General features: G+C 35.0%; 1 protein-coding gene and 1 pseudogene across 11 annotated transcripts in view; one reads left to right on the forward strand and one right to left on the reverse strand.

The window, feature by feature from the left end:
* AK9 (adenylate kinase 9) overlaps window positions 1–19320 on the reverse strand; it is a 98592-nt gene that overhangs the window by 12522 nt on the left and 66750 nt on the right. For 8 of the 11 annotated variants that reach the window (XR_004950876.1, XR_004950877.1, XM_016135462.2 and 5 more), the window contains 7 exons: window positions 18690–18950; window positions 17585–17709; window positions 14564–14783; window positions 11014–11079; window positions 2438–2644; window positions 1859–2077; window positions 211–424 (listed from right to left, as the gene is read on the reverse strand). Coding sequence is in view for 9 of the 11 variants with exons in the window: in XM_016135462.2 (XP_015990948.2) it covers window positions 211–424; window positions 1859–2077; window positions 2438–2644; window positions 11014–11079; window positions 14564–14783; window positions 17585–17709; window positions 18690–18950 (1312 nt within the window). In the remaining 2 variants the exon portion in view is untranslated. Of the gene's footprint in view, window positions 1–210; window positions 425–1858; window positions 2078–2437; window positions 2645–11013; window positions 11080–14563; window positions 14784–17584; window positions 17710–18689; window positions 18951–19320 lie in introns of those variants that run through there. The other 3 variants (XM_016135467.2, XM_016135465.2, XM_036220889.1) reach the window with 2 other exon arrangements.
* LOC118606005 lies at window positions 14861–14979 on the forward strand (annotated as a pseudogene).

Below are 19320 nucleotides of genomic sequence, written 5' to 3' on the forward strand. Positions count from 1 at the left end.
TTGCTATAATTTTCCTCCAAAACTATTTGTCCTGGGCCGCTTTGGAGTGGGGCTATATTTTTGAATGTCTACTCTTCCATGGTTATTGGCCTTTTTAGGTTTTCTATCTCTTTTAAAGTCAGTTTTGGTAGTTGGTTTCCTAGAGAAGTGGCACTACTTTTCAGGAGATTCATTTATGCTTATAGGTGACAAAGGCAAACACACACTTACCTGTAGTTTTCCCAGATCTTGGAGGACCCACAATTGCAATCCGAATGGGCACAGTGGGCTTAGGTTTGGGTTGGCGGATATATTTGATTGGGTTCTTCATAAATTTTTCTTTAGTGTGCTTACTAGACAAAAAATAAATATACTGACGATGGATTACAGGATAAACTGCATTCTCTGTATTTTCAATTGGCTTGGTTATCTCTCCTTCGCTTAGCTGCAATACATATACAATTAAATTTGTAAGTTAGCTTTACTTTATATAGCATTTCCCCAAAACACATCTGAAAAACAACAATTTGTACAATAAGAAAATTTTTCTTATAGATAAGAAAATTATAATCAAATATTGATATTAAAAACTGTGTAAAAAGAATAAATTATTTTATACCCACGTTACCTTTTTAAAATGACTTTTAGTTCATGACAATTATAGTTGTTCTATTTCCTTTCTCCCATCCAAGTACTAACCAGGCCTGACCCTGCTTAGCTCCCAAGATCAGACAAGATCAGGCATGTTCGGGGTGGTATGGCTATAGACTCTATTTCCTTTCTAATGTCTTTAGTGTATACGGAATGTTTTTGCCAAGGAATGTGAAGTTGTTTGAATATATTCACAGGACAATTTATCTTTACAAGCAGGTCTATTCCTAAGGTGGTGTTATGAATGAAAATGTGCTCCTCGAAATTCATAGATTAAAACCCTAACACCCTGAGTGACTGTATTTGGAGATAGGTCTTTAAGGAGGAAATTAAGGTTAAATGAGTCAGAAGAGTGAGGCCCTAATCCAAGAGGACTGGTGTCCTTATAAGAAAAGGAAGAGAACCAGGTGTGCATGAGCACAGAGGAAAGGCCACGTGAGGGCACACTGAGAAGTGGTTGTCTTTAAGTTAGGAAGAGAGGCCTCACCAGAAAACCATCCCACTGGTACCTTGGTCTTGGACTTGCAGCCTCCCGAACTGTGACAAAATAAATTTCTATTGTTTAAGCCACCCAGTTTGTGGTATTCTATTACAGTAGCTAGAGTAGACAAGTGGGGTCCTGGGTTATTTTTTTAGGATATACTGGTAGGACAAATCTCATTGGCTTCTCTTCTACAGTTTTATACAGACAAAATCCCACTCACATGAACATCAGCGGCAGCCACGAAAGGGAAAAATACACCGAAGGGGCAGCTTAAAATGTAGGGAAGGAATGGTCCCACATCATTGCATTGGTGATGATGAGAACTGGGTAATTAACTAATGCTAGGTTTGAATATCTTTTTTTATAGTATAAGATGGCCAAGCATCAGCCATCCTTGGATTCAAAAAAGTAGATGTGAAACAGTATGGTATATTACTCCTCCCCCAGAGCTACAACAGGACAGTTGTCACCATTCAATGGTATTGTCAACATCATCATTCTTAGGCTGGAGTGGCATTCATGGTGGGGAGTAAATGCTGAGGATAAGAAGAAACTCAGGGATGGGGTGGCAATGTCCGCTCTGTTTTATACTTGGTAAGAAAAGATAGCAAATTAGTATCAGAGCTCAGCTCTCTAGATGTTTAGCTTAAAAATATTTTCACTACTGTCTGCTTCTGCTACAAAGTTAAAGAAAAAAGAAATAAAAGAAAGAACATGGCTTTCAGCTACATTTGCTGACAGTACCTTTACAGGGTCCCAGTAGCCAAACGTGCTTATATGTTTATAAGTAAAGTTGAGCATTTTCTGGGCAAGGTGTAATGATATTGGATAACATTTCTCAAAAATGCTTGCGCGATTCTCCACCAGTGGTTTCAGTTTCTTATTCAACATATATTGTACAATGTGAAGTTTCCGAGCTCCATTAATAATAATTACTGGTATTAAACATTTCTCAAATTCTTCCTGAGGGGAAAAATCATAAAAGCAAATAATTTTAGTGGGAAGAAGGCTGGTAGTATTCAGACAAGGCATATAGACATTGCTGGTGACTGACTACATCAGTCTAGAACACAAATATTTTTCAGTTTCCTAGTGACTGCATGTCGGCAGCTAAAATCTTTGGCGCTATGTGGCTTCCATGCTGCCCTTGATTTAGTAACTTGTTTTCATAATTGTAAGTGGTGCTGACAAAAGGGAATATAGCCCTAAGATACACATTTCTTTTGAAATGTTAAAAAGAAACCAAAGTATAAACCAAATTTCCTTTGTTTCATTCTCAAATGTCACTTTTCAAATTATGAAAAATGAAAGAAAAGTAATGACCTGTATTATTTGTAAATTACTTATATCTGCTTCAAATTTTTCTCCCAGTTCACCTCTCAAGCGTTCAAGTGCATCAGCTTCCTGTTCTTCATCTTCCTCGCTCATCACTTCTTCATCTTTTGGAAATTCATCTTCAAGGATGTTGTCAATATCATCATCATCATCTTCAGGTTCTTCTTCACTAATTTCCTCATCTTCTCTAACAACCTAAGGGAGAAAATATTCCCTTTCACTTATAAAATAGGTCACAAATGACACTGCTAACTAATCATCTGGAATATTTTTAATAACTGGATTTTAGTTGATATGGCATGGCAACATTCATCTAATAACATAATAACATTTTAAATATCAGGCACCCGGAAATTTAATACCTTCGGACTCTGACACCATAGTGACCCCATAAATAAATAAATAAATAAATAAATAAATAAATAAATAAGCTATTAAATGCTATTTATGTCTATGGTTGTCAGAATGTTACATGTTTTTGATGTTCTTCAGTAAAAATATTTAATGCAACTCAAAGAGTATAAAGCACTCATTAGCTTTGTTAGCTTAGGCAGGATCTAGTTCCTCAACTGTAAAATAGGAATAAGAAAACTATCTACCTCACAAGGTTGTTGGGAATATTAAATAAGTTAATACATGTAAATCCCTTTAAAAAGTGTCCAGCACATAGTGAGCATGCAAATGATAGCTATTATTGCTATTATAGTTATTACTGTTACTTTATATAAAACACTGTATGAATAGAACAGTGTAGGCCCTCTAGGAGGTTACAGCCTATCTGAGGAAACAAGAATGATACAAAAGTGATTATTAAAGACTGTGATAGGATACTGATACTAAGTGGTATCGTATAGGCGTTAAGTGTTATATAGTTCAGTTGGCATAAAACTGAACCCTATAATATTGATCCTCTTGCATTGCCTCCGCATTCTTCTCCCTGAAGTATTCCTTATCTCAGAGCATGGCTTTCCAGCCGGAAAACTAAAAGTTCTCTTGACTCCTCGGCCCCATCTCTGCACATCCAGTTTTTAAGGACTGTCATCTGAAACAATGCTAGAAACCCCCCCTTTTTCAGTCCTACTCCACTGTGTGCTTTCTCATTATCTCTCTTTTTTTTTTTAAATTTTATTTTATTATTAGTTTCAAGTATACAGTACATTGGTTAGACATTTATATAGTTTATAAAACCAATATATAACCAATTGCTCTTTCTCTCTTCTGGCTCTATCTCATTATCTCTTGCCTGCAATATTCTGATTAGCTTAGATTAGAATTTTTCTAATCTAACTGATTAGAGCCTGGTTCCTTTAAAAAGTTCTGGGGTCAGGATGTGAACTATAAGCTGCAGGGAGGAAGACAAGAAGATAAGAAGGCCTCATTCTTGCTTTGTGCTTAGACTCCTCTCTAGCAAAGGAGCTTGGCAATGAGACAGTGTTTCTCAGTTCTGGTTCTATTTTATTTGAATTTTGAAACAATTTGGTCCTTTTAATCCTTTTTAATTTTCGTCATATTTTGACAATTTTTTATCCTGAGATTTTCTAAGGATCACTGAAAGTATGGTAAAATGAGTTCACATTACAAATGGGGACATCTTAGTTCCAGATGAACTTGTGTTCACCTTTCTGGCTCTGCTTAGTGGCTCTTCCAACTTGTTTCTTAACTTAAAAATATTAAACTATATAAGTTTTAAAATAAATTCAGTTTTGCTATAAAGATAAAATTATGCAGTATTATATAGGTTAAAAAGTCTTTATTCACATTCTCATCTCTTTTCTAGTGTCCCATATGAAAATGATTTGGGTTAACAATTTGATTAGGATTCTTCTAGATGTTTATACACACACACAATTTTATTTTATTTTAAAATATCAATGAGATTTTTAAATTTTCTACAACATGCTTTAAAGATAATTTAGCAATATATTTAAATTTATTTCCGTATCGTGACATGTATTTCATTATCTTTATTTAGCCATTCTTATATATTTTTTAAATGTGAGGGTTTTGTTGTTGTTCTATAGAAACCAGTTTAGGAAGTAACAAAACTAACAGTAAAAGGTAGCCACTTTGGACTTTTGTGATTTTTGATTTCTCTTTCCTGCTAGTGATGATGAGAAATTCACCAAACTTACTTTATTTCTCTTTTTTTTCTCTTTCGCCTATTCCCTAGTTTTAGTCATATTTTTAATTCTTATTTCTGCTTTGAATGCCTATAATGTTAAATATTATCTCCAAATCTCTATTTATTGAGTTAGCATTTTTAGACGTATGTTTTGATTCCCCACAATTCCAGAGGATGTCCTTACTCTTTGTTCCACTTTTCCCTGTCTTTAGTTCCTAGATTTTTGTCTCCAATACTATTACATATCTGTCTTGTCACTGTAGACAGGTATTTAGTACTTCATGTAGAAAGTGATTCTAAAAATTGAAACCAAACAGCATTTGATTGATTTTGAAAACAGAAATCCAATAAACATAACCTGCTATATTTAACTACATAACCCTTATTCACCACAGCCACAAATAGTAACAGAGGGGCTGCAACTTTCTATCAGCTTCTTTTTTGTTCTCTGGTTTTTCACAGCAGCCTGTTTTTGTTTCATGGATAAAAGTTCTTGAATTTCTAAGGGAAACTGGAATTTTTAAAATGTTTAATGATTCTTGTATTGTTTATTTGTTTGAGTTAATTGTTCTGTTTGTTCATTTTGGTTCTGCTTTGTGCTGATAATTTTCTTCAAGTATATGGTAATTCTTGGTTGTCCCTTTATTTTTATGAATGAAGGACTAAGTTGATTAATTCAGAGCAACTGCAAACTCTGGGTATCAGGGTAGAGTAGGTTGTATTATTCTTTCATTTAAAATGTGAAGATGAGAAGAGATAGGCAGGCTGGATCTAACCCCAAATCATGAAGGGCATTGATCAACATCCTTTGGCACCTAGCATCTTCCAGGTAGATTATTTAACTACTTTAGCAATTATTTACCATTTTTTCTTCATGGGGCAAATGTCACTGTTCTGTGAGAAACTGGTGGCAGGAATCTTAAATAATTTTTTTTTTTGCATTAACCTCTCAGACTGTCTAGATAAAGTATATCAAAATAATGAGTTTTCTTATTTTTCAACATGTATGCTATTTCTTGCTCTTATTATATTGCTTTGGCTTCAGTACGATGTTTGTTACTTCAGTACAATGTTGAAAATTTTTAAGGGTAACATCTTAAAAATCTTCACAGCAGATCATTTAAGAGAACCACAAGTTAATTATTCTTAGGGAAAAAAGATTTCGTTTTTCTGTAAATGGCAATTTGATCTTTTGCAACAGCGCTTTCTTCCCTCCTAACATATAGCATCTTTTGGTCCTTATGTGGAGATGCATGTTCTAAAATTCATGGCTTCAGAGATGTGCCTCTGGTATAAAGGAATAAGTTCATTTAGCCTCTAATAATAACCATAACCATAAACCATGAATGAAACTCTCTCTCTCTCTCTCTCTCTCTCTCTCTCTCTCTCTCTCTCTCTCTCTCTCTCATTCTCTCTCATTTACTTGAAGGGCACTAGAAGACTGAACAAAGGCAGATTTTGAAAATTTGGAGAAAGCAATTGGCTTAGGGTGAGTTCTCTGATTTTTTTGCATTTGTTCCGAGGGCAGCTTCCCTTAGTGTGGTGGTGGCAAAGGATGACTAAACTTCTGGTAGAAAGGTTGCTGTCCTTCCAGCTGGAGCTACTGGGGGAAGGAGCCACAAGCAGGGTACTGGAGAGTGAGAGAGCCAGAGAAGGAAACACCAAATTCCATTTGTAAAGATGATCTGAATCTCTGTCTAATCTCTAAACCATGTATATGTGTACTGTTTGAGAACAGTATAAGCTGAACTGCCACCAATTGCCGGCATGACGGAGTTTGCAGGTTTAGTCTTATCAAGTTAATTACCTGCTAACACAAAAACATCAGCCCTCCCTGGAGTTATGTAACAGAATCCAGAATCTTCACAACATAATATTAATAATTTTGGGATATAATCTGAAAGCAGGATCATGAGATGTGATCTATTCTCATAAAGAAGGATAATCATCAAATTCCCAATCTATCTGTTAGAGTTACCAAATGAAAACTTTAAAGCAGTTATTACCATTGTGATTAATGAGGAAAAGTAAAATGCACTTATAATAAAAGATAGGAAATTCCAGGAGGAAATAAAAAAGATTTTGAAAAAAACAAACAAAAGTTTTAGAACTAAAAATTATAATATTTGAAATAAATATTGGGTGGGCTTAATGGTAGAATGGAGATGACAGAGGGAAAAATCTGAATTTGAAGGCAGATCAATAGAAACTACCCAACTTAAAGAGAGAAAAAATAGAAAAAATTGACAGCTCCAGAGATGTGTAGAATATAATAGTGAAATATTTGACCTATGTGTAATTGGTTTTCAGAAAAAGACAGAGAGCAAATGAGTCAGAAAAAATATCTGAAGAAATTATGTCCAAGGTTTTCCCAAATTTAATGAAAGACATAAATATACTGATTAAAAAAGCTTTGTGAAACAAACTAGAGAAATATGAAGAAAATAACATGTAGGCATACAATTGAAAAGCAAAAATACAGGGAAAAAAAATCTTGAAAGGAGCCAGAGAAAAACATAGGAAAGCAATTCAGGTAACCACATAGTTCCTATCCCTCTAAATCCTATTATACCAGAGGAATGAATGAAGAACATCAGAAATAGTCAATATTTGGATAAATATAAAAGAAGATATACTTTTCTCTTAATGTATTTAAAATACATGCGACTCTTTAAAACAAAAACTATAATTTTTTTTCTTGTGGAGTTTATAATGTATTTGGTTGCAAAATACATGACAACTAGAGCATAAAGGATGCTGGCAGAAGGGGGGTGAGGGTAAATGGACTTAAACAGTCACAATGGTTCTGTAACATCACATGGAATAATAACTGACTCTAAGTAGAGTTTGAAAAGCTAAGGATGTATATACGTAATTTGAGAGCAACCACTAAAAAGTAATGCATGGAAGTATATCTAAAAAGCTAACAGAAAATTAAAATGGATTTCTAAAATATATTGAAATCATCATAAAGAAGGCTAGAGAGGGGAAAGAGAAAAAAAGGGGGGCAAACAGAAAGCAAATAAAATTCGTGGTCTCGAGAGAATTAGGACTAGATTTGGGGTAAGCTGTCATAACTCTCAGTAGGGGGAGGTGGGGAGAAGGCTACATCTAGACAGAGCGTTATACCAGGAGAGTGGTGGACATTATAGTCAGAATGCTTACAATTAGGGAGGAAATGAGAGAGAAATAATTGAAGAAATGAAAGAAGGAGCAAAAGACCTATCAGTATTTTGAGGCTCTTCCCAATGAAAGACACACTATTCAGACACTAGATTCCTATATTACACTGGGGAGGCGAGGCTGCCTTCTATTTCTGGATTTTGAGACACTAATTCTGAATTATTTGGTTTTCAATGCCTTGAAACTCAATTCCCAACCTGTACACCCCATGTACACTTTCGCTTGTTGTTTCGTCCCAATGTGTCCTCTGCACCTAGATCTTTGGGCCTATTTTGCAACTCCTTTTTCCCAAGAAACTCTCGGGGAGGGTCTTGGCCTGGTGCTTGGTCCTGAACCTTGTTTCAACCTCACTAGGACCCTGACTTTGGCTTCCCTGAAGGACTTAGGGTGCGTATTTCTATAAACTATTCACCCAGGCGGTCTCTCACAGTTTTGCTTACTTGCTGCCCTGGTTCCTTGCCCAGGCTCTTTCTGGCTTTCTCCTGCTTGTGGGTACTCTACTTTTAATAGAAGGGACACAAGCACCAGAAAAGGAGACAGTGGTTAGGAAGAGGGCCAAGATTTTGGAGCAAGGAGTAAGAATAGAAGCAAGGCCTCTGAGGAGGATGAAGATATGCAATGTAAATCTCAATATGAAAGAGGTTGGCTTATAGAATATTCTTCAGTCACATTTGGAGACTAAAGTTCCACACGATGGCGACATTTTCCTATGAACTTAATGCAAGTAGTCACCTTGAGACTTTGAAGTGATTTCTAATGTTAAAATGTCTTATTTCCTGCTAAAAAGTCAGACAGCAAAAGCAAAGGTGAGAACACAAACCTGAGAAGGGCTTTACCTGAATATGCTTCCCCAATTAGCTATAAAAAGGTGAGTCATGGAGCTGCATTATTCCTTACAAAGTGGCAAATGAAAGTCTGTTCGTGAAAGCTAGCTCCAGGGTCTATTCTGTCAGAGTAGGTTTGATTCAGGGTGTAACATTAACTGACTATAATGATCACACTATGTGATCCTTGAGATACTACATTTGGTTTAATCTTTCTTTGTCTGGGGCAGTAGCAGAACATATTTTACAAAATTCCCATCAGAGGAGTTGAAAAAATAATCAGTACACAGTTTTAAACTTTGATTTGCAAAAAAATCTCAGGAATTATCTTTCAAAAGTCAATTTATACAAATGAATTGTGTAGGACATATAGCCAAATTTATAAAAGGTTAAGTCTGAGGAGAGGTAACTTATAAAAATCTACTTAATTTATAAGATAGGATATTGAATCTTTGAATGAAAAATAAAAAAGTCCCCATTCTAATGTTAACACATGGCAAAGTTATAAATTAAGGACGTTTAAAATTTATCCTAAAAATTAATTATCTTAAGAAAGTTTAACCAAACAATAGTAAAGAAGGTAAATTAAAACATTATTACTTAAGGAAAGTAGGTGGGTTTTTTTTGTTTTTTTGTTTGTTTTTTTTGTTCTTGTTCTTGTTTTTTTTTTTTTTTTTTTTTTTTTTTTTTGCCTACAACACCCAGTCTCCTAAGTACAAACCAGGCCTGACCCTGCTTAGCTTCCGAGATCAGACGAGATCAGTTATGTTCAGGGTGGCATGGCTGTAAATGAAAGTAGATATTTTAAATTTTTCCTATTTTACAATGAAAAAACCTAGGCTCAGAAAGGTTAACAACTTGCTCAATGTTATACAACAGCCGCGGAACAACTCTAAGTTGAGCGCCTCCTATGTCAGCACTGTTAGGCACTGGGTAGCCAAGCCACCTATGAGCAAGAACTCGAGAGATTATACCAATTTAGGTCGACTTGACCTCAAAGTTTGGACTCCTTTGATAATATGTTCCTGAGACATCTGAGGTGATCCTTAAGGGGACCACTAGGTGTTCCCAAGGGCTAAAGGTATTTAACTATGGTTGATCTCAGGTTAGGATGCCTGTCTTTTTGATTCTAAACATTAGCATGACTTCTTGAAGAGAGTAGAATTGCAGAACATGTTTGTTGAGGGAATGAGTAATAACATGAGGTCAGAGAGTTCTGTCAGTTTTGCTCATGGCTGATTCTCCAGTGTCTGAGATAGTGTCAGGCATGTGTAGTAAGTGGTCAATTATGGTTTGCTGATGAGTTCACTGACTGACTGACTGAATGAACGAAGATCAAGGCAAATAACAAAGAGCAGGGTGCTTGTTCCTTAGATGGTGCCATAACTTTCTCAGTCTAATGGTTTTAGATCAACTTTTGGTTGTAAATACTTTGGGAAAAAAAAAAAAAAGATTCCGGTCTCTCTTTTGCAATATTTTGACCCACAGTTACAGTTGCATTGTATCAGGAGTCTTCTATGCATAAATCCAGCATATCCACACCAGGGGGTACATGGTCGCATTTGTAGAGAGCCCTATTCTCTGTTATTCTTCTTTTCTCCTTCCCCTTGTTGGGTTGAACATTTTTATACAGATGGAAAACAGATTATAGAAGAGTCAGCCTTGAAAAGATGTTACAAGGGTACCTTAAACTAGTAGGAAATGAAAGAAGGCAGAGACTATCTTATTGTTTGCTTTGGTTACAAGGGTTACTTGTAAACTGTATAAATATGAGCCTCAGGTCCTTTATAGAACTAGCTGGTCTAGTGACACCTCCTCTTTAACTCCTGCTACCCTGAGCAAGCTTGGCTGCAGCATTTGGGTTAGCTAGGTCACCCTTCTAAACAAAACAAAATCTGTGATCTTCAAGGTCTATCTTTTTAAAAGAATCAGCAGATGGGATGAGCTGTACTGAGCATCCTGCACAGTATATGACTGTGAGGGTTCACAGGCTCTTCCCCATTCCATTCTTTATCTTGAAATAATCTATATTTTAGTTCAGCACAGCTTCACAGGCTCTCTGTCTAGACCTCAATCCCAAGCTCCTAGCCTATCTTTCTGTGGCATGGGCTAGAAGCGTGTAAAGCAAAATAACAATCCAAAATAAACATAGTTTAATATAGTATTATATTTTGTATTACATTATTTAAATATCTTTAGTGTTTTTTTTCCTTTAAAAATGTTCATTTTTCTCGGTATAAAAATAATTAAGGTCATTGTAAACAGTTATGGAATAACACAAAGTATAAAGGAAATAAAAATTATATGTAATCTCACTGCTCGTACATAAATAAACTCTATATTTCCTTCAGACTTTTTCTATGTATCTTTTTATATTGTACTGTACACACACACACATATAATGGTGTACTTTAACAAAAATCATATTTACTTACCTCCCCTTTCTTTTTTTTCTCTCTCTCTGCTATAAGTTCGGCCCTTCTTTTAGAAATCATATCATCCTATTTAAGAAAGAGACATTTAAAAATTTCAATGGTTAATGGTGAAATTACTTCCTATGTGTTAATAGAATACATATTTTCTCCAAAATAATATATATATACACATGAGTTCAGACCTTAAAAGGGTGGCTTGATCAAAACAGCATGTTAGGAATATCAGTTTGGAGTGGCCAGAAGGATGGCTTGGAGGGTCCAGAGATGAAGCCAGGAAGGATGATTAGCGGGTCACTGCATGAGTGCTGGGAGCAATCAGAGCAGGATCTGAACCAGGGCAGAGTTGTGGATGTGAAACGGAAGGAGCGAGTAAGGTTATGCGTTAGTTCCTGAAACTTGTTCTTTCCTTATCCAAATCCCTAAAATTCTCAGGGCATGTGATGTCTAGAATGGAGCTTTATTGCCTTAGAGCTGCTCTGTCCAATGTGGTGGCTACTAGCCATATTGTGGCTATTTATATTAAAATTAAATAAAATTTAATATTTGAGTTCTCAGCCTCACTAACCCCATTTCAAGTGCTTAATAGCAACATACATGGCTAGCGGCTACTCTACTGGACAATGAAGACACACATTTTTCTCATTACAGAGTTCTATGAGCTGGTCTAGAGGTGCCCAGCCCCACAGCGAGGTAACATGCAAATGTGCTTTGGTATTCCTTTTTTTTTTTTTCCTTCCCATTCCCATGCTCACAGAGCCTCTTGCCTGGCAGACACTTTGGTTCATCTTCAGAAAGATCAGGCAGCAGAAAAAGGAAGAATGCCATCAAGAACAATGTGAAGTTGGGTATATGTCCACATCTCTCCCCTTACTTCCATAGTTCTTGGATGGTTGAGAGCTCAGCTTGCCTTGATTTTGGCTGAAAATTGATACCTCTCTCTATTCCCTGCAACTCCCAGGGCCTGGCAACCACTTTTCTACTCTGTTTCCACCAGTTTGACTTTTTACTTAGATTCCACGTGTAGGGTAATACCATGCAGTAGTTGTCTTCTGACTTATTTCACTTAGCATAATGCCCTTAAGTTCCATCCACGTTGTTGCAAATGGCAGGATTTCCTTTTTTCTCACCTTTCTCACAGTCGAATAATATTCCATTTTATATGTAAGCATGACAACTTTTTTGTATCCATTCATTCATCCACTGACAGATACTTAGGTTGTTTCCATATTTTAGCTATTGTTAATGATGCTGTGATAAATGCGGGAGTGCAGACATCTCTTCAATATCCTGTTTTCACATCCTTTGGCTATACACCCCAAAAAGGGATTGGTGAATCATATGATAGTTCTATTTTAAATTTTTCTGAGGGAACTCCATACTATTTTCCATAGTGGCTACACCAATTTACATTCCCACCAATAATGCAAAGGGTTTCCTTTTCATCAAGGTCTAGCCATCACTTGTTGTTGCTTATCTTTCATTGAAAGTCATTCTAACAACTGTGAGGTGATATCTCATTGTGGTTTTAATGTGCATTTCCTTGATGATAGTGATGTTGAGCACCTTTTCATGTACCTATTGGCCATTTGTATTTCTTCTTTGGAAAACATGTTTGTTTATTCAGTTCATCTACCCATTTTTAATTGGATTTTTTTTTATATTGAGTTGTATGAGTTCTTCATATATTTTGGATTTTAACCCCTTATCAGATATTTAATTTGCAAACATTTCCTTCCACTTGGCAGATTGCTTTTTCATTTCATTGATGGTCTCCTTTTCTGTGCAGAAGCTTTTTTGTTTGTTGTAGTCCCACTTGTTGATTTTTGCTTTTGGTGTCAAATCCAAAAAAAATGAAAAAAAATAAAAAATAATTGCCAAGATCAATTTCAGGGAGCTTACCTCTAATGTTTTCTTCTAGAATTTTTATGGTTTTGGTTCTTATGTTCAAGTCTTTAATCCATTTTGGGTTGTTTTTGTGTATTGTATAAGTTAGGGATCCAGTTTCATTCTTTTGCATGAACATCTTTTCAATGTTATGTAAATGTGCCTGCCCAATTTTTCCAACACTGCTTATTGAAGAAACTGTCCTTTTCCCATTACATATTATTGGCTCTTTTGTTGTAAATTAACTGACAATATATGTGTGAGGTTGTTTCTGGGCTCTCTATTCTGTCCCATTGATTTATGTGTCTAGTCTGCTATCGAATCCCTCTATTGAATTTTTCAGTTCAGTTATTGTACTCTTCAACGCTGTGGTTTCTGTTTGGTCCTTTCTTATATTTTCTCTGTTTAAATTCTGACTTTGTTCATGCACTGTTCTCCTGACCTTGTGAGCATGTGATGACCATTATATCAACTCCTTATCAGGTAAATCACTTATCTCCATTTCAGTAAGGTCTGTTTCTGGAGTTTTATCTTATTCTTTTGTTTAAAACACTTTTTTGTTTGTTTGTTTCTTTCTTCATTTTCTTTGACTCTCTGTGTTGGTTTCTGTACATTAGATAAAACAGACACCTCTCCCGGTCTTAACACAGTGGCCTTGTGTAGATCAGCCTGGCCTGAGTTCTTGGCTGTCTCTCAAATCTCTGTGATTGTCTAAGGTATCTTCTTTGTTCTTTGAGGCTCCTAGTAGTTGAGGTCTGCTATGACCCTCAGTGTCCCAAAGGGGGGACTGCAGTCAGCACAGGCTGAGAAGCTGGATTTCAGGCAGCAGCTGTTTTGATGTGCATGATATAGGTATTTTCTTGTTTGCCCAATGTGTAGGAGTAAAAGGTACAAACTCATTCAGCTAGTTTCTGGGTTTCCTTCAGAGAGAATTACTTCGTGTGTAGCTGTAGATTCAGTGTATCCATGGGACAAGGTGAGTTCAGGAGGCTCATATGTCTCCATCTTGGGCCAGAACCCAGGACGACCTTCTGTCTGCATATCTACCACATTTAGTTCATCCATTCATCAGTTGATGGGCATTGGGTTGTTTCTACTTTTTGGCATTTATGAATAACATTATTATGAACATTCATATACAAGTTTTTATGTGGATACATTTTCAATTCTGTTAGATAGATTCCTGGAAGTAGAACTGTTGGGTTCCCTATGATGCTTTTGAACATTTTACGGAATACTCATATTCCAGTTTTAGAAAAAATGTTCCAAGCTACTATCTAAATCTGTTTCACTAATAGCCCTATGTGGCCTTCATGGATGGTGTCATAATTCCAGGAGCTACTAAAAAAGTCACTGAACTTTTTAATTCTTTGTGTTTCAAGGCCTGTTCACCTGCTGCCTCTCCCACTATGCTGTTGCGTCTGGTCTTCGGTGCTACCACCACCTTTATTATTTGCCTTGGAGAGAGAAGAATTAACATGTTGATAATCACATAGGCCTCAAATAATTCTTAACTCTTTAATTACAAACACTTAATATTTGTAGAAAAGTGTTTTCATATTGACTACGGTATTAAAATCAGAAAATACATTTTTGTAAAGACTGCTTTATAAGTTGAATACATGCTGAACAAATTTACTCTCATACTTATTTAGTGGATACATACCTTGATTTTTGCCTTCATTTCTTTAATGAGTTTTTTCCTTTCAAATTTCTTCTTTTGTTTCAGTTTCCACTTTTCCATTTGGGGAGGCAGGAGACGATCAGAAACATCTTGATCATCAACTTGTATAAAAAGAGCAGCATCTGGGAAAAATCCACGTTCTCCCAGAAACTGGACCTCTTCGGGATATCGTGGGAAACCATCTAATATAAAACCTGTGGAACTTGGTGGAAATTACATAATTTACTCTATTTGCTTAAAATATTACATTATAAAATTGATTTAAAAATGAAAAAGTAAGTCTACAGCTATGCCACCCTGAACAAGCCCAATCCCATCTGATCTCAGAAGCTAAGCAGGGTTGGGCCTGGTTAGTACTTGGACGGGAGACCACCTAGGAAGAGCAGGTGCTGTAGGCGTAAAAAATACATAATAAGGAATTGTAAGCTGACAAGGTCCTTGCAATCTGTGAGATTGACTAAGGTTTGCCTCGCATAAAATAAATAAAATAAAATAAAGTAAAATAAAATAAAATAAAATAAAATAAAATTAAATTAAATTAAATTTAAAAAAAGGAAAAAATATTGGTAAATCTCAACTTTATATAAGATGTGCAATGAATAGTTTAAAAAGTTTACTGTAGTATCTTTTATTTCATTTAATATTTCCATTTGCATAAACATGATGTATCTTTTCTCAAATGTATTGAATTACATTAAAATTGTAATACTTTATACTTATATTTGTAGTATAGATAAGTTTTCTTTAATTGTAAATAGTTTTAATGATGAAAAATTAAGAGAAAATAAGTTCTCTGCCTGGGAGGAATGCCCAGCTTAATGAAAGTGTTACTTTTTATGTAAAGGTGAGTTTGGTCAGCCCTCCTTTGGTGGGAATCCAACTTTTAGCAGTTTTTCTTTTATTGATACTTCCTTTCATGAAACAATTCATATCCACTCCCCCAGGTGTCCTTGTAAATAATGACAATTATCAGTGGATGTATTCTGGATCATATGTATAAGATGATTCTATTCAAATGCGATTATCAAACTTGTTCAAGTGATGAAACTTTAAGAATCATGAAAATAACCAGAATGTTAACACGTTCTCATTATGGAGTACCTATAAAATGATCAAGCTTTGTTTGGTTGAGAAAGTCGACATTGGTTCCTTTCGAATGAGAGTTTATCCAGTTTATCTAAAATTTGATTTGTTTACATATTTATATTTAAATGTATGTTTTCTTCTTAATATGAACCAGGCTTTCATGAACATTTGACAGTTTTGGCCTTAATTGGCATTTAAAAATGTTTTTTATCTTATTAAATGGGCAAATGTCCATACATTAACCATTAAACATGTATCCTTTCTTCAGAGATATTTTCAACATGGTCTTTTCTTAATCACTTTTTCTGTCACTTCTTTCTTAATGACTTCTAAATTTTTACCTCTACATCCAACTTCTGTTCTGAGCTTTGATTCAGAATTTTCAAAAAGCTGCTTAGTTTCACCATGTGAGTGCCCTTCAGGAATTATATATGCATTACACCGTCAAAAACCATACTCACTGTTACCCTTCCACACTGCTCTTCATTCTAACTCACTAGTGTTCAGGTGGCAGACTTCAGAGATGTTTGGGCTGTTCCCTCAATTCCCTTTTTGTTCTCAAATATAATAGCTAAGTCCTGGCATGCGCTCTTCTGTACCCACATTCCATTTCTAATGTTGCATTTTACTTCAGGCCCATATCATATCTTTCCAGGACCAGTGCAATAACCTTTTAAAAAATGTGTCGAGTTTTTCTGATTATAAAAACAACAAATATCACTATAAAAAAGGTGGAAAATACAGGAAAGCATGAAATAAAGGCAAAATTACCCATAATCTCATATTCCAGAGGTTACTGACATTTCATTTCTTCCCAGTTTGTTCTTCATGTATTCATTTATCATATTATAAATGACTTTGAATCTTCTTTTTTAACTTAATATTACATAATAACATTTCTTATGCTATTACAAATTCTTCATTATAATACATTTTAATGGTTGCATTCAGCTATTTTATTTAGGCTTTTGGTATTTCACTTTTTACTTTTAATTTTTCAACTCATATGCTTTTTTTTTTTTTTAAGTATGGTGTGATGGCAAGAGTTAAACTGATACAGAACTGATCACTGTTGTTGCGGGCAATCTACCTACGTTTACTATGACTATTGATTTAATTTAGGGAATAGGAAATTAAAGTTGCTGACTGAAAATTCCACTCATTTGGGCCAGGGACTAAGTAAAAGAGTGTCCAGGGGAGCACTGGGACTGGCCAATTACTTTAATTCTCTATGATATGGTTTCCTCAACTCCAAAATGAGATAATAAAAGTTTCTACCCCATAGGATAGTAGTAAAGATTGAATCGATTAATATGAATAAAATACAGAACAGTACCTGGCACATATTAAGTTGTATATAAGAGTTTGCTATTAGTACTATAAATATCATTTCACTTTCTTCTGGTGGATACCAAGCCAAGAGATTTTGGTTAGAAAAATGAAGTCAAGTTTCAAACTCTGGTGATCTGGAGATTCTTACATTTGTCCTGTCCGGGGTCAGTCTTGGGTCTAGCTTTTGATAAATAGGTAGCTATTAAGTGGTCTTAACTGTAATTATTAAAAGGTGACAATGAAAAGAGTCTAGTCGGCATTAGTGTACATGGGTTTAGAACATGGGTAGTCAACTGAAACTACGCATTGGAATCACCTTGAAAGCTCTTGAAAATACCAATACCTGGGTCCCAACCTCACACTCCTAAAAAGAGTTGATTCATTATTTTTGGTTAGGAGTCCCTGGCATCAGCATTAAAAAAAAATAATTCCCCAGATGTTTTTAATGTATAGAATCACTGGTTTACATTAAAAAAAAAATGGAGAAAATTCTTAAATCTATGTTGTGTTACATTTTTAACTTTTGAGAATATGGCAAAAAAAAAAAAGGTCGATAAATGTAAAATCCTATATAAATTAAGATACCGTATTGGTTCCTTAAACCACCACTCAGAAAGAATTGCTTCAAGAATTTCCGGAGGCAATGGCTCGTTTTCCATTAGATTTAATCTGATTGCTTCTTCTTCTTCTGTAAATTGTACATCTGAAGGCTAAAAACAAAAAAATGAGAAAACAAAACAAAATAAAATTTGAAACTCTATAGTAATAAACAATATTATATAGTTGATTAAGATGAGACCCATATTTCTCAGGTCATTTTTTTATATGGTTGCTTGTAAACTTTTTAAAATTTGAGTTCTTTTCTTTAAAACAATTTTTAATATGGTTTTAAATATTAAATTATATCTACTATACCTAAGAGGAGTTACCAGTGATTAACATAACCTATTTTCATACAGGGCCTCAGGCTATCTGCCTCATCACTTTTTGCTAAAACCTTGTTCTGTCCATATCACACACCTGTAAGGCTTAACTTATTTTTGTCATCTGTCTTATAATTATTCAGCCTAGATCCTAATTAAAGGACAGCCTAGCCAGGCAGTCATCTGAAATACAATCTGTACCTGACTCTATTTACAGGGGTTCATTTGACAAAAGAATCCAGCTATATCCGAAATGGTTAAAAGTGAGTTAGAATTAAGAACTTTTTCTTTACAATCTTAGACAGAAACCACCTAAAACATACAAACTTTCTCACAAGGCATCATGAAAAATTAATATTTTGAGATCTCCATTGGCACTTGGGGCAGATTTTCACGCTATGTGATTAAAAAACAAACAAATAAACAAACAAACAAAAAAACACCAGAGACCACATTAATAGAAAACCTTATATAGTCTAGGTCAGACATATCAAATAGCATAGTCTCAAATAGCACAGTTTTGTCAGGGAAAGCTTTTCTGCTTTTTATGGAGACATGTAAAACAGTAATTCATATTCTGGATGAGCAGTAAAATCTGTATCTAACATATGGAAGTATGAGGGGAATGACTTTTAAATGACTCTTACAGGTTAATTTTTCTCTCCTTCTTACAAACTTTATAGAGAGTTTTATACTGCGTATAGTCTATTTCTGAAAGTAATACCAGTAAACACAACTATCTGCAAAGAGAGTATTAACATCACTACCAGCTTCTTTGTAATTTCTTTCTCAATCGTGACATTAGCCTGAATTGCAAGCTCTTCAAGTTCTTGTTTTATAAGTTGTTCTTCTTCAGCATCTTCCTCAAATTCAGGTCCAATTTTCTTTTCAGTTTTGAGCATTAGTTTTTCTTGAAGAAATTCTTCAAATTGAATGTGAAAAATACCCAATTTTTCTGCCAATTGTCTTCCACAGATACTTTTGCCAGAGCCATGGGGGCCTAGAAGGCATATCCTTAATGGAGGAGCCTGCCATGGGTGGGGGCGGGGGGAGGGCGATGGGTAAGGAGAGATGAGGCAAGGGAAAGTGAAAGAAAGGAAATTTTGAGTAATTTGGGAAAAAAATAAAACTAATAACTGCTTCTCCTAAGACAATGATCACGTCACAAACTCAGGGATGTTTTGACATTAGGATATCAATGAACATGATCCATTACATCAGCAATAGTCCCAAGAGAACATCAGCAATCATAAGACCATCTTGATATCATGTGCAACACTTGATAAAATTAGTTTAGTTTTTTTTTTTAAGTTTTAACTAAAAAAGAATAGAAAAATCCTTTTTTAGCATGGTAAGAAAGTCTAATGATTAATTATATTAGTGTGATATGTTAAAATG

The sequence above is a fragment of the Rousettus aegyptiacus genome, unplaced genomic scaffold (genome assembly GCF_014176215.1).
Source record: "Rousettus aegyptiacus isolate mRouAeg1 unplaced genomic scaffold, mRouAeg1.p scaffold_m13_p_1, whole genome shotgun sequence".
Taxonomy (NCBI): domain Eukaryota; kingdom Metazoa; phylum Chordata; class Mammalia; order Chiroptera; family Pteropodidae; genus Rousettus; species Rousettus aegyptiacus.